This window comes from Hippoglossus hippoglossus, chromosome 17, assembly GCF_009819705.1.
Source record: "Hippoglossus hippoglossus isolate fHipHip1 chromosome 17, fHipHip1.pri, whole genome shotgun sequence".
Lineage (NCBI taxonomy): Eukaryota > Metazoa > Chordata > Actinopteri > Pleuronectiformes > Pleuronectidae > Hippoglossus > Hippoglossus hippoglossus.
In genome coordinates this window covers 4,767,522-4,782,960 of record NC_047167.1, presented here as the reverse complement: position 1 = coordinate 4,782,960, position 15,439 = coordinate 4,767,522, and the positions used below count along the sequence as shown (strand labels likewise).

The window sequence follows — 15,439 nt, the reverse complement described above, 5'->3', positions numbered from 1 at the left end:
GCCACAGGCAGAGGCAGGACGTAATGTAAGCTGCTCTCTCTCTATCTCCTGAGGGGCTGTATGTGAGAACGCAACGGCCTGAGTGACAGACTCTGGACTTCATCCGTAATTTATCTGGCTAGCCCCTTAGAAACAACTGATGTAGAATGCAAAAGAGATAAAGATGTCAAGAGAACTTTTGGTGATACGGTCTGATGCCAGTGTTGATGTGCTGTAAGTAGAGTCGCCGTCATGATCAAAAGCGCTCTTGACATCTTCGTCTACGCCTTCATCAAGTGGGGCAACACTTTTTCATCCAGTGATATTTGTATTCTTTTCGTTTTTTTCATTTTTGTGTCTGTTGTGTGTTAGAAACGTCATCAACTCGCCCACCCAGAGGATCTCCTGCTGTGTTCTCACATGACATCATTTGGACATTCTCTGTAGTTCTTACTAGGGGGCTAATCGAAGAATCTCTGGAGAAATTCCAGACCGGGATGTCTGAAAGCAGCTTATGATAATGCTGGATTGGTTTGGATTGTCTTTTTTCCCCAAGAAGCTGACTTCAAATTGATATGTTTTCAACCCTTTGCAGAATATACTACTAGTTCTTTTGAAAACAAAATTTGAAGCCTTATTTTTTTCCAGCTTGAAAGTATTTTGAGGATGGTGCATTTTGGCTTCATCAGACTACACCTCCCACCCACCAAACACAGCACACACAAATAGTACTGGTCCCAGACTCAAATTATGGCCTTGGCATCTTTCCCTCTCCTCCTGTTTTATTGGTAACCCACATGCAGAGCTCCCGTGCCAGCAGAGTGTGGCAGAGGGTCGCGTTTCGCCACAGTCCCACACGATTCACAGACTTTCTTCTAACCCCTGATCCTCCACTGTTGGTCCCCCGTCATAGAAACCCCGTCAAAATTTTCCGCTTGCACCGAAAATAGTTGTCTGACTGCTGCCCACGCTCGCCTGGTGCCCTCCAGTCGCCTATGGCAGACTGAGTACACACAGTGACGATGAGACTGTTTTCATCGTAATAATTATAAATTTCAAAAATCCCCCAGTTCTCATGAGAGGTAGTTTGATAAAGATTAACAAAAACATGGCTTGGGGTTGTGGGCATTGCTGCATGTAAAGTGGGCATGATCCTGAAAAAGAAAAAGACTAAGGATAGGGACAATGCAGGCCCTGTAAATGCTCTTCAACAGGGTACTTCTTAAAGGATCACAATATGTGCCCCCACTAACTAATATTATCCACACTGGTAAGTCGTGAAGTTGCTATGTGTTTTTTTTTTTGTTGTCATTCTAGAAAAGTATATATAATATTTCATAAAGTTATTAAAACAAGGTGAATTCAGCAAAAAATAAATACAACTAACATGAAATAACCGGTAAATGTCGCATGAACACAGAACAAGGGCTATGACTATCAATGGCTGACATAATGTGGCTTGGTTATTGCCTGACTTTAAAAAGTGTCTTTCAAGCTTGATCACCACAGGAATACTTAAAATAATTAACTTAATAATAATAATTTGTAGGAAATTAATTAGTCATATTGACATAATAGTTTTATCTAAATTATTTTTAAAACTTTAAGAATTTATAAAAGAACCCTGTACGGCTCTTGTAAAACATACAGATTCAAAGTGAATCCACTTGTTTTTATGTTAGGCAACCTAACAAAACACTTAACAGAATGAATTAGAAATGAAGAAATGCAAGCCAATTCACTGACTGAATAAAAAGTGAGCTCCAGCCCAGACAAACATGAGTCCCTCTGCCCTGATATTGCGTTTTTGGGTCTTACAGCACAGTGAAGGCAGTTAAAATGTATCCCTCATGCGATGACACGAGAGGTCGGCCAAACCCTCCAGTATGTTTGTGCAGCTACCTGGTTTTGAGAGGGGGGGGTCAGTAAATAGGTAAAAATGCTACAAATAGATTCTAGCCACTTAAGAATATAGTCTTGAGGGAGGGCAGCCTGTTCCCGGGCCTGCGTCAGCACTGACCTTTTTGCTGTTTGCTAAAGGGATTGGGTTTCACCTCCACCTCGCTCGCTTTAAATTTTTTTCAACACTCACACTTAAGCCATCTGAGGAGGATAAAATGGCAGTTTTGTCCAGGAAGGAGAAGCTATGGTGGTTCAGTCTCAGGCCAAGTGATATCACACCAATGATAAATTGATTGCAGCAAGGAAATGTTTGACATTTGTATCCAACACGGTTGGACGTTTTGCGTCTAGGACCTATATAAGTAAGCATGCACACTTGTAATTATACAGAACATGTAATCACACGTTTTTAAACCTCTAAAATTAGTATTTCTGCACATCACTAACCCTTCTCTCATTGCTAAAAGCCATTTGCACTCATCCACCATTGGTTCCATAGAAATTATAAATATCTTTCCCTGTGAGTTAAACATTGACCTAACATCCCTTCAGGTTCTAACATAAATGTTTAGTCTACAGCTCCCTCTGCTGGCAACACATGGCCAAATCGCACTTGTTGCTATGGAATGCAATAAAACATATATATTTTTAAAGCCTAAAGATCTGGGTTACACAAAGGTCCATAACGGTATGAGACACTTTCACAAAAAAGTATAAAAAAAGGAGTAAAGTAAAGCACAAGAGGTCAACAAGAGTGAAAACCTCAACCCTTTTCCTGTCTGTAGGGTAAGACCGGTGAGAAAAAGAGAAGCAGAAATAATATGTACCTACACGTTCATTATACACCACTTCCTAAACAAAGCTGAGCAAACAGCAGTTTTCTTTGTGTGCTATCCAGTGCGGTTTTTGTGGCTCAGAGATTATCTGATATCAGGCCAGCTGTAGAACGGGTGTCTGCAAGTAAAACACAAGTGATATGTTCTTACACCACTGTTCCAGTTGGCAGTCCTGTTTATCAATTTGTAGTTTTAATGGCATATTATATTCCATATGAAACTATTACAAGACTCAGCAGTTTTGAAATATGAATAACATTCTTAGTCCTCAGAGACAACATCTGGCCGACAACATCTGGCCGACAACATCTGGGCAGCCAGCCGTTTTTGTGTTTGTAAGATTTCCATATGTAAGTGAGTTTGGTTTAGTTTACGATACTAAAACTATGTGACTATTAACTCTTTCTCAAATCTTGAGTCACAGAAATAAAGAAATAACATAGGAACACAAAACAACCCACTGAGCAAGCACATACACATTGATCACAGTAAATATGTTGCAATGTAATGTGGTGACACTAGTTTAGAAATGAAATTAGATGAAACTAACAAACTGTTTGCAAAAATGGGCTCATGTGGACAATCCATGATCTCGTTATTCCTACTGACAAACAAATCGTGGTAAGGTCTTGCACAGTTTTCATCATTCATAGATATTTGTGATTATCAGTCGTGGAGGAAGAACTCAACGATTTCTGAGGGTGCAGTAAAAGTAAAAGAAAAAGTACCACATAACTTTTCTACTTGGGTAAACGTAAGTAAGTACTTGCTTTTAAATATACTTAAAGCACAAACATTAAAATAACTTTGTTTACTGGGCTTTTGTTTGATAGAATAGACTTAGGAGGCAGGGTCTAATGTTACCTGCCTGATTAGTGATTACTTAAAGAAAAATTAAAAACAATAAGAACATGTAACACATTGCATTGGAAAAATTTTGTCAAGTAGAAAGTAAAAGTATAATTGCTGATAGGCTAAATGTAGCAATTTGAGTGAAAGTGAAAACCTAAAAATAAATCTACTTAGGTAATGTACAAATATATTTTAAAAAATCACTAAAGTACAGTTACAAAGTAAATGTTTTTTTTACATCCCACCACTGGTGATAATCATATTACCAGTTACTGATCCAAAAAAAGTCACTGCGTTAATAACTAGGTTATTCTGTAGCATTTCAGGAATAGTTTAGTTAAACTATTCTAAAAGAATCTCAGCTAATGAAATAAGCTAAACTAACGGCTTAGCTAGCCTCAAAGTCTCACTATACCAATATTAAAGCCAAAAGTTAAGATAAGATAAGATAAGGTAATGCAGAACAAGTTAACTTAAACAAAGATAATCAAATCTAACTAATGTGTTTACTTGGCGTTATGCTAAGGTTCACCACTTAGAAGAAAGGTTGCCACAGATAAGCAATGTTTTTGATACATTCAGGAACCCTAAAACAATTTTACTATTTTATTATTTAAGTGACATTACACATTGTGTGAAGTGGAAAACATTACTGTGTAAAAATGCAATGAATAAACTCACACAGATCAGGTATGCAACAACAAAAAATGCATGCTCAAATGGATTCCAGTCATATTTAATGTAGTAGTGCATTTGTGGTATTACTCAACTTATACCAGCTGTATTACACATTCATACTGCATAGTATGCACACTATTACTAGGCTACTGAATAGGATTTTAAAGACAGAAGGATAAATAGCTACCTTGCACCGAGGTGACAATAGACTGATCCTTCCCACAGGCTGAAAACACTTCTTGTTTACTTGTGTTCATTGTTATTTAAAGCTCAGTCTTTCCCCCCAGTGACTGTCTATTGTAATCTTTACTGGTGCTCAGAACACAGAGGAAAGTAGCCTCCTAGGTTTTCAAGGTGTTTCCTTTGCTGGCACAATGCGTGTACGCATTAGGGCGTGAAGTGCCATTCTGTGCTGAACAGTAGCACTTCACTGCTACCCACAATGCATTGTGGGAAAGGTAACACCCATGTTGTTGACCTGGAGCAAACCAGAGACGGAAACTAGTCCTGAAGGGAGATCAGAGAATATAACCCCAGCCAAAAAACTGACGAGAAAGGACTTGAACCTGGATAAATATGAGGCAGCTGATTTTTTAGTCAAAGTGGATTTCATTGATCATGCGGATTCTTTTCCACATACTTTGGAGTTGGTTTTTCTACCTTTTGGCACTGCAAAGGTGTGAGTGAGAGAAGTGGGACGGCCAGGGCAGAGGGAGGAGCTGCAGGGCTCTTCATGTGGACTACAGCTCTGTTCATATGGTAAATAGACAGTCACATGGGGCAATAGTCTTGAGGCAGTGGGGGGAAAAGAGAGGGAAAGGAACAAGGAGAGAGAGAGACAGATACCCAGGAGGACTTTGGCCTGCCCCATGTGCAGGAGGCGGCACTTTCACCCTGAGGGTACCGGATCACATTACAGAAAGAAAAGGAAACAACAGACTGGAAGTGAGTGCCATGTTGTGGTCAAGCTGAATCTTAAACTATTCCACCAGGACCCTGATATGGCTCTATACTCTCCTTCTTCCATTTGACTCAATTCAGATACTTTTTTCCTCCTCTCTGTTGGAGTAAATGTTCAACAGCCTTCAACAGCCTCCCTGGGCAGTTGCCTCTTGAGACCTTGTCTTAATATCTGACGGGAGATTAAACAGCCAAGATGCCCATTAATTTCACTGTGGTGCCAGTGGAGGATGCAGTGGCCGGCAGCAACAACGCAGGAGCTGCTGTCAGTCTGGACAAGATCTTTCGGGAGGAAGACAATGAGGACAACTTACAAGGTAGGACAAAATTCTTCAGCTTGTATAAAAGTCTATATCCTCAGGTAGGTTGTTTTAAAATAACTTCTTCTTCCTGTTTGGAGTCATACCTGAGCTTGATCCTATCCCAGCATGCAATGGGACAAAGTCAAGGGTTAAAATGTGGAGGTATGATGTGTCATTGTGTAATTTCACAAACACAAGTAGTCAGATGCATGTTATGGCAGGCACATACTTCGCACAACACACGAACAAACACTCAATGAGTTTGGAAGCGTGACACGGTTTAACCAGCTGAAACTTGCAGGGCAGCAGTGGTGTCAGAGAGGAGGAACTGTGAGCTGTTGAAGTTAAGTCAGTGTAACTCTGATTGATAGCTGAGTTCACTGCATCATCAGTGTAGGCTGTCTATTATAAAAATATAAAACCTACAATGTGAAACTCAGGATATGTTGTGAAGCCAGCTGCTAAACTGTCAAGAGATTGAAAGGCCTTTTGTAATGTTCCGATTATATACCTTTAAAAGCTGATTATTTGACCCTGTAATTTGAACTAAATACAAACACCTGAAGTAAGTGTCGATTCTGCACATTGCCTTTAGAAAATTAACATACTTAACATAATCTGTCATCTGAATTTCTGCTCTCCGCTTCATTTACTTGCCTTAGAAACCCATGTCAATCATTTACAGGCCATCTTTATCTTTATCTATGCATATCTCTGTTTTGTTTGTTTGTCTGTCTAACTGTAATATTCATAATGAAATCAAGACAATGAATACATTCAATGGGTTAAAGTTGGTAATTATTGTTTAGCACCAGTCAAAGTTTGAGACCAAAGGTTGCCACTTGGTTGAGACAGACTTTGCTGAGCTAGTTCCTCTTGGAGCAAGAGTTTATCTTGCATGGTGTCTGCTTTATGAATGGATTAAGCCAGTGCCTCATTTAATTATGTAGAATAATGAACTGAATCGCCAAGATACGTGTTCATAACAAATGGGTACTTTTTATTTACAGATCAAAAAGTATGTTTATTTTTAGCTGAAAGAGGCAGAGGGCAGCTCAGACGCTGTAAAATGGGGATACCAGATTACGACAGAAGCACTTTATATACTTAGATTCCACTGCATTGTTAAGAAGTCAAGAAATCATTATGTCACCTTTGCTTATTTACACTGAACATATGTGCGATTTTAGTCATTGATGGCCCCTTTTTTACATAATGAGTCCGCGTTGTGATTACTTGTACTGTCGGCATAAAGGTGAATCAACAATGCTCTTCTGTTCTGTGTACAGAGTTTTAAGAACAGAACTGCAAAGTGGAAATGAAGGGACGACAAATGAGGAAGGAGAATTAGTTTGGCTTGAGTTTCCTCTGTTTTTCTCTGCAATCTCATTTTCTCTGTGAGAAGTTAGGTAGCCTGTTAAACTTCTGCTTGTTCCCTTATGGGCAATTTCTCTCTCGAGGGCCTGACTGACCTTCTCCACCATCTTGAGGTTGCCGGTCATCGGTGCCTCCAATCCTGTTTTCAAGCCGCCCATGACCTTCTCTGCCTCAAGTCTTTTTTACACTTTGGCTCAAACAAACGTTACACAGACTTTGTTGTCAGGCGTTGGAAGATAAAAGTCCCTATAGTGTGCGGTTCACCTGATTCAGACATTTGCGTTCACACATACGGCTCTTCTGTTTAATGTCTAGATGAGTTCACGTTTACAGTGCGTGTGTGAAAGCACAAGCACTATCACATAAGAATTTATCTTTTTTACACGAAATACGTATATGTAGTTGAAAGATAATTGGGCTACTTCGATATGAATTAGTCCAACTTTAAGGTTTAAAGTCACCATTTCCAGAGAATAGATTAATCCTACCACTCTAGTCTACTATAGAAAATATGTAAAATAGGACAAATCTCGTCATTCAAGTTATTAACAAGCAGTAAATCAGTAATGCTTTGTGTTCAGGCAGTTTACACCCTGTTGCAGTTCAGATCAGATGCTCATCTCCAGTGATGAGACATCTCCTCTCACGGGCTAGATATATATGCATTTTCCTTTAGAAGACAATGATGATGATGTGTTGTAAGATTTATTCTAAATGTGCATACACTTGATAATTATTAATCTGACGATGTATTGTCTGGTCTTATTCTCTTTTATCTACTCTCTGTGTCTATGTGCTGGATGTGTGAGGATTCAATAGTCCAGAGGTTTGCGTGTACTGTTACCTTTAGACAGAATGACATATATTAGCATCTAATATAATCTGACATTAATGCACCTAGATAAATCCACCTTGCAAGTACCGCATGGTTCTGTCTAAAGACTGAGCATCAGGTGGCAAAAATCATCAGCAGCTTCATCTGTGGTGTGACAGGTGTTGGTAAGCAACAGGAAACTATGGTCCAATTTGTGGCCCTCATCTGTACACCTGTCTGAACACAAGTGAGTTATTGGGTTTTTCAGTAAAGCCAAAGTTCCTCAAAACCCCACGTGACCCTTGTAAACATGCCGTCAGCATCGAGGATTGGAATTTGATGCTACCGCCCTTGGGCAATGTTCATTTTGTTTTAACTGGAATGCTGTTATCTCAGTGTGTTGGTATCTGGGATTGATCTTCAGTGCTGACTCCAGGAAATTAAAGGTAAAACAGAAAAGCACGTAAAATACTCCCAGAAGAGCAAGATTTTGTGAATGTAAATATTTTTTTCTACACTTTCATAGAGCTGTTTCAGCAGAAGTAATTCTAAAAGCTATTCCTGTTAAATAAAGCAGCATTTAGAATTGTGGTGAGATGTAAAAAGGGTATAATGTAGACCATATAATTCCCATAATGCAAGTCAATGGGGTGCTTTTGTTCAACCCTGGTGGGTGGCTTTGGCTCATGAGGCAGAGCAGGTCGTCCACTAACCAGAAGGTCGCAAGTTTAATCCCTGTCTCCCCCATTCTGCATGCCAAAGTGTCCTTGGGCAAGATACTAAACCCCAAATTGCCTCTGACGGATGTGTCGACTGTTTTAGTGATGTATGATAGTAGAAAGTACTGCACACAGATGCTCTACATTGATGTGTGGGTGAATGTTGTTAAGTGCTTTGAGTGGTCATCAAGATATGTTATATAAATACAGACCATTAGAACATTACCTCCTATTGTCCAGTAGCCTAAACACCTTTTTTTACATCACCACTCCAACTGGCTGAAATACGAGATTTTGTAAACGAACAATTGAGAAAGCTCCTCCAGAGTCACAGAAGAATTATACAACTGACAGGCTGAGTAGTATTTATCAAATTTGTTTCATTTATTGTTAAACCAGAATATCCCTAACGAAAGCCTAATTATTTCCATCCCAGTGGTACCATCCACTCTCTGTCTTTTTTCTGTATAGACAGATCTCACAGAACATACCGTGCTCAAAGAGGACACATTGAGGACTGCACATACTGATAGTGCCGAGTAGACAAGATGGCATCAGTATAAACAGTCACATCTCAGTACCATCATTTTCCAAAGCAGTGACCTGTAAAGTCTATCATGTTTCATGCTGTCCCACTTTCCGCTTGTACTGTAAAATTACTTATCAGGGTAGGTTTTTAGGTCGAGCAAGTCTTGAAAAAAGGTCTGTTTTCTAATTAAATATTTAAAGAAATGTATTTTCTTAAATCAACATCAAGATGTGGGACTGTGACAGCAGCAACATAACCACAACAATACCACCAACCTAAACCACCACATATATAGTTTTAGAGAAGAATCAGTGTGAACATTTTGTATCACGATTACAATGACCAAAATTTTCATTATTATCTGTATTTTTCGCAGTATTGTTAAAATGTGCTGTATATATAAAAAAAATACTGATACCCTTACTCATTTTACCAAGTTTTATATTGACATAATATTAATTGTCAGTAAAAATGATTATGGTATTTTCATTATTCATCGAACAACTTGTTACGCTAAGTGCAGACATCGCCCCCAAATGTCAGAGTCGGGACAAAATAGCATCAGCATTTAATAGACATTAGCATTTGTTAGCTTTGGCCAGAGATAACTAACAGTTCTCCTGCTGTTACAGCCACCACCTGCCTGCTGCTCCTTCTGACATTTCTTTTTACAACACTCAAGAAATGCTGTGCTTGCTGCACCTGCATCGCAAAAACCTGCTGACTTTGGTTGATGCTAGACTGTATCAACCAAATCATCATTGTAATTACAGTAATTAAAGATTTAATGGCACAAGATAATTGTCGGGAAATTCCCCACGGTATACAGTGAAACCGTTAATCGTTTCATCCCTAGATAGTTTGTCCCCCATGACAAAACCCTGAGCGTCTCTGCAGTTAGTCCCCCCCCCCCAGTATAAAGACGTCACTGTGGAAAAATAAGTAGCTAATCCTTAAACGACGTGACATGCTTTAGTATTCTGGTTTGCCTATGTTAGCATACACACCTTTAAAGTCTAGCAAAGCCTTCTTATCATAATGTGATCAATGAGACAAACTGCAAATGTCTTGACTGTGTTTGTTCTTCGGTTTAGTTTCTAGATCACCGCGTCCTTTGCCCTTGGCATTCAACTCTGAGCACTTCCAGGCAACTCACTACTGTAAAGAGGAAAAGGATGTTAATCATTATATATAGCCTGCCAGCACCTCTCCTGTGTTCGAAAGGAAGTTTACTTTTAGTTAAATAAAGTTCTGTTTAGCCAGTTAGTCACTCATGCAATGACACAGCAGTCCATTTTGACGCGCTCATTTGTTTCATTGTAGTTTGCATGTTTAGGGTAAAGGAATAGCTACAGAGTGCATTGACTCTGTGGCCTTTGCCTTACTTTTATTATATCTATTAAACCCACTACATGACGCAGGTCTCTTTAAATCTACTGAGTAGTCAAGTAGTCTTGACATTCCACATCCTACTATTACCTCAAAATGGCGGCAGTCATTTTTATTTTACTTCAATACCCACAAAAAGGGTGAGGAGTCCTTTATCAATACAGTGATCATGTTTACCAACTCAACTGGTCCTCCGTGTTTAAAGGAATCCAAAAGCCACAGAAGAAACAAAAGATACATTAATGACTCATCTTTCTCGAGACCGAACACACCTACAGTGCTGTTCACCAGTCAGCAAGGATTTTACAGAAAAGCATCACTCTGGATTGTTTAATACAGGAGGGGACCGTGACTGGTTATATACAATAAACGAAATTCCTCATAGTGTTCAGTCACATACGTAACTCATTTAGCTGCACGCTTAACATTTCTTACAGTGTTGTACTTGATGAAGTGAACCTTCAAGACCCTGTGCTGTTATACATGATGATATATGGACATCTGCTGGTTATTGTGATTACTGCACAGGAAGCTTTTTGGAATTTTGGATTCTGTGCAAGCAAATGGTAAAACTGTCAACTGCGACTGTTGCAGGACAGACACTGAGTGTTCCTGTGTCATATTTGAGCTGTGTGTTCATTTGTCTATTTTGAAAAGCTTTTTCTATATTTCACACTTTTTCCAAACAAGAACCAACATCACAACTTTTGTTGGCCTCTTCTGGCCGCTTGGTTACTATCCTTATTGCACAGCAACACTGCAATGTGTTATGGGAACCTGACTGGAAAATTTGCCTATCCTGATATACATTTTCTTCTTTCAGATCCTCTTGAAATTTGTTTGAAATTGATGCTACATTTGAATAAGAACTGAGCTACTGTTTAGTATTGCTGTGTTGATGGTACCCATGTTTACTTCTACTGTTTCACCAGTGTGCTCTTTAGGTATAGTTCAGGAAACAGTCAGATGTATTGGTTTGAAACTGGGAAAAATTATTTCAGAGGCAAACAATAAATTGTAACGAACTGCAGCATGATAGGTCAAAAAAAAAGGAAAAAGGAAACAGGATTTTGTACAGATCAGGGATCACAACTTATGCTACCACTTCCCCGATACTGATCAAACTGAACTTGTTCTTTTGGACTAAATGTACTTGAATCACACTGTGTCACAAGCTATCTGTTAGATAATGTGTTGAGACAATATGAGTAAATAGTCATCTATGAAACGGAGGGTTAGGGTATTTCCAGTGTTCTGCCTCTTACGTCATTCATGCTCCCAGAACAATTGAATCAGCAGCTTAGGATGGATGCATAGTGACTGCAGTATGTCGGCAATTACACACTGATTACAGATCTAACACTGACCTTAACCTCTGCACACCGGGTGTCAGGGTTTCCACAAAGATCCTTTGCGTTTGTTTCAAAGCACAGGCAATCTGCCTGGAATAATCTTCCCTGCTCATCACTGCATGCCACATTTTGTTACTATCTTCCCCATGTCATGTGCATCCACAGTACACTGTTTTTCTTAATAAATGCTCTTCACTGATCGCTGAACCACTGTGAGGCCTTGCGTTCTTCAAGGCAATAAATGATGAGCCGACAACAGTGTGATCTAGTGTGATAATATACCATATCTAATAGGCTGAGACCACTGCATGACAACCGGGGGCAAGACAAACCAAGCCGAGCAGCCGTTTGAAAGGCATGTCTTCATGTTACTCTATGATGCTTTTCTTTGTAAAAGCGCACAAGAGCTGGTCTTAGTGAAAGTCTGAACTTTGGGCAGAACCTTACTTTGTCTGCCAAAAACTGAAACCCTTGTCCCCTATTCTGTAGAGACAGTGTTGGGCCCTCTAATGTAAAAGTATTAGAAGAAGTAGCTCAACAAAATGTCATTTAGATTACGTAGTGCAAATCCCCTAACTGTCAGTTGTGTTGGATGAAGGTAGTCGCATCTCGTTTGACAGAACCCATAGGAATTTTCAAGTGTCCGGCCTCTGACAATACCTGTTACAAAGCAAACGAAAGTCCAAACCTACTGTTCTGATATTGCTGCCAATATTATTCCGATAAATTTAAACACCTTCTTGAAATCCAATATTGGTTAGGTATTGAACTATGCTGTTACACTTTTTTCTTAATCATTATGAACTACTGTTTACATTTTAATTTACAAAACAATTATCAATCATAAACTCAAAAGTGTAATTGTATTTACGGCATCATTTCTTTCTAAATGATGCTCAAATTTCAATTCATGTCTGATCGAAGCTAACAAGTTAGCGCCAGATTAACCTACTAACTTCTAAATGTTCAGTGTCTGCTACTGGTCGTTTGCATTCAAACTGTTATATAAGTGCCATTCTGAAAATGATCCGATATGATCAACCATTGACTGTATTTAAAGACGGACGATGCAGCTCCACTGATTTTGGGATTGAGTCGAGGTGTCAAGGTCCTGCCAATATGCTTGCTTGACCAATTGCGAGTGAGACGTTTCACACAGGTTATTTAGCATCATTGTACACCTGAACCGTCAGTGTGATACAAACCCAAAATGGCAAAAAAAACACCTTTGCAAAGAATGTATATGACTTTTTTATAGTTTGATCCATTTCCTATCTGCTAACATTGAGGAGACAGGGTTTACGACCTACACTGCAGCCAGCCACCAGGGGGCAATCGAGACACTTTGGGGAAGCTGTCATTTCGTCCGTCTTTATGTGCAGTCAGTATGATCAACTAATACTAGAGTGTGTCACTGACTCAACCCACATGGTGTTTTTATTTCGTCCAAACTATTTTGCCAACCACCAGTTTGATAAAAGTACAGTATAGTGTCATAGCAGTTAGAAAGTCTATAGTCTCTAGGGCTAGTACTAGAGCACCAACACAGTACAACTAGTGCTGCTACAGCTGTTACACATACGACACAAGAACATAATCTAGTGATCCTGCTGCATGTTCTCTTCATGTTACTCTTATCAGTAATATATGTGTCTTACAGTGTGGACATTTCTTTTGTGTATTTCACTAGGAGAGGACAACCAGAGAGAATCCAGTCCATTCATCAGTTCAGACACCGATGGAGAAACCTATTATGAAGGCAAGAACATGGCCCTGTTTGAGGTAAGAAAATAATCATTTTTCACCAAATGTAAATTGTAAATAAATATTTAACATTTGATGCATGAATGCAAAATTGTCCACTAGACTGATATATATTAAAAGTAAATTCAAGTTGCATATAATGTATTTATTATTGTGTTTTTTTACTTGAACTATGTTAAGTGGCTTACTCTTGAGAGACAGAGATAATTATCAATATATACAGATACAATTTGTACAAGTACAAGCACAAGTATAATAATAATAATCTTTATAGGGCATTCTTCAATACCCCAGTTACAAAGTGTTTTGCTCTAGGGAGGATATGTAAATCACCAAACACCTTTTTAGTAGAAAACATAAAACCAATTCTGGTAACTTAAGAAGAAAGAAATTTAAAAGTTGTTTATCCATTTTTCTTTGCTTCTCTGCAGGAGGAAATGGACAGTAACCCGATGGTGTCGTCTCTGCTCAGCAAGCTGGCCATCTACACCAACCTGACCCAGGGTGTTCGAGAGCATGAGGAGGCAGAGAACGAGGATGGGGTCAGGAGGGTCACTGTCGTGGTAAAAAAATATTATTTTGTGAATCAGTTGAAAGTTTGACGATGTATACAAATACAGGGTTAAGCCTAAATTATCTTTTGTAGGGTTTGTTAGCTTTGACTTTTAAGAGCTTGGTGTGATTTAAAAACAATTCCTGTAGCTTTTAGATAGACTATAGCTAGGCCCCTCACACTCACCCAAAAAATATTTTTATATATTAGGTCTTGTTTCCTATGTACATACCAATAGCCAGGGGTGGGGAACCTCCGGCCAGTTGGAGCTAACACGCGAGTCAATTCATAAATACAAAAAACAACTCAGAAATACAAAGAAATTCTCATTACAGCATTTTTTCCGCAGTAAAAGAAAAAAAAAACTCAAAATTGTTGAGGCACATATTCCTTAGGATGGTCCCTTCCAGTTGGCGGATGTCAAGACAAGTGAATGTCACACATTTAAGAGAAATGGACAAATGATTATGTTTTTTGTGGAAGTAAAAGACAAGTCAGTGGGCCTAGTTTGTGTAGACGCAATTGCAGGGATGAAAGAGGCTAATTTCAAGCATCAAGCAGCCCGAACAAGACCACATTCTGACCGAGACAACGCTACACAGGCAGGTTTTGTAGCGAGGGAGCTGATAACTCAGAAGCTGAGACGTCATTCAGAGGCAGAATCTGTGAAGGAGCCTTGTTGTTGCTGTGGAGCAGCTAGAACCAGCCAAAGTGAAATTGTGCATTTTGTGCAAACACTGTGCATTTCCCTCTCCAAGAACAAAAGCCTGCTATGACAAATGAATACGCTGGTGAGCTTGCAAAACTCCTTCAGACATTTGGCGAGAGGTTTCAGGACATGAAAAGTAAACAAAAGGAACTGTGTTAAGCCGTTTAATGTGGAACCAGCTGATGTGCCCGACAACCTAAAACACACCATTTAGCTGCAAAATAGCGACTAGCTCAAACCTTAGGTACAACAACCACCCTCTGCTCAAGTTTTATAAACTGTGGGCACGTCGTGAGGATTTTTCCATCAGGAGGAGACATGCACTGAAGTTTTCATCTCTGTTTGTGCCACCTTACTGCTGTGAGCCGTTCTTTCCAATTCGGATTTTTGCAAAGACGTTGTTCCGCTCAATTCTGAACGACCTAAACCTGGAGAGCCAGCTGCGAGTAGCATCATCACCACTACCATCTGACATCTGACAACTCACCACAGATAAGCAGTTCCAGCTAGCCAACCATGAGAAAGGTTAGTTTGTATGTGTTCAGTAATTTAGTTTTACCCTCGAAGGACATTATGAACATTTTGATGGCAATTGATAGGAAAAAAATTCTGAACCCCATCCATTAATCCGCTTTTGTCCAACTGATTCTTTACAAATTAAATCGTTAAACCACATTGGAAAATATTATTTATTATTTATTTTAGGAATGTGTCGTAGCAGAAG

At 39.2% G+C, this 15,439-nt stretch overlaps 1 protein-coding gene across 4 annotated transcripts in view; it reads left to right on the top strand.

The window, feature by feature from the left end:
• The first annotated feature begins 4,455 nt into the window (after positions 1-4,455).
• Positions 4,456-15,439, top strand: part of LOC117778223 (solute carrier family 12 member 7-like) — a 35,130-nt gene continuing 24,146 nt past the window's right edge. The window contains exons 1-4 of one of the 4 annotated variants that reach the window (XR_004616757.1): positions 4,462-5,195; positions 5,323-5,524; positions 13,380-13,471; positions 13,885-14,016. Coding sequence is in view for 2 of the 4 variants with exons in the window: in XM_034613624.1 (XP_034469515.1) it covers positions 5,404-5,524; positions 13,380-13,471; positions 13,885-14,016 (345 nt within the window). In the remaining 2 variants the exon portion in view is untranslated. Of the gene's footprint in view, positions 5,525-13,379; positions 13,472-13,884; positions 14,017-15,439 lie in introns of all 4 variants that reach the window. The other 3 variants (XM_034613624.1, XM_034613623.1, XR_004616758.1) reach the window with 3 other exon arrangements.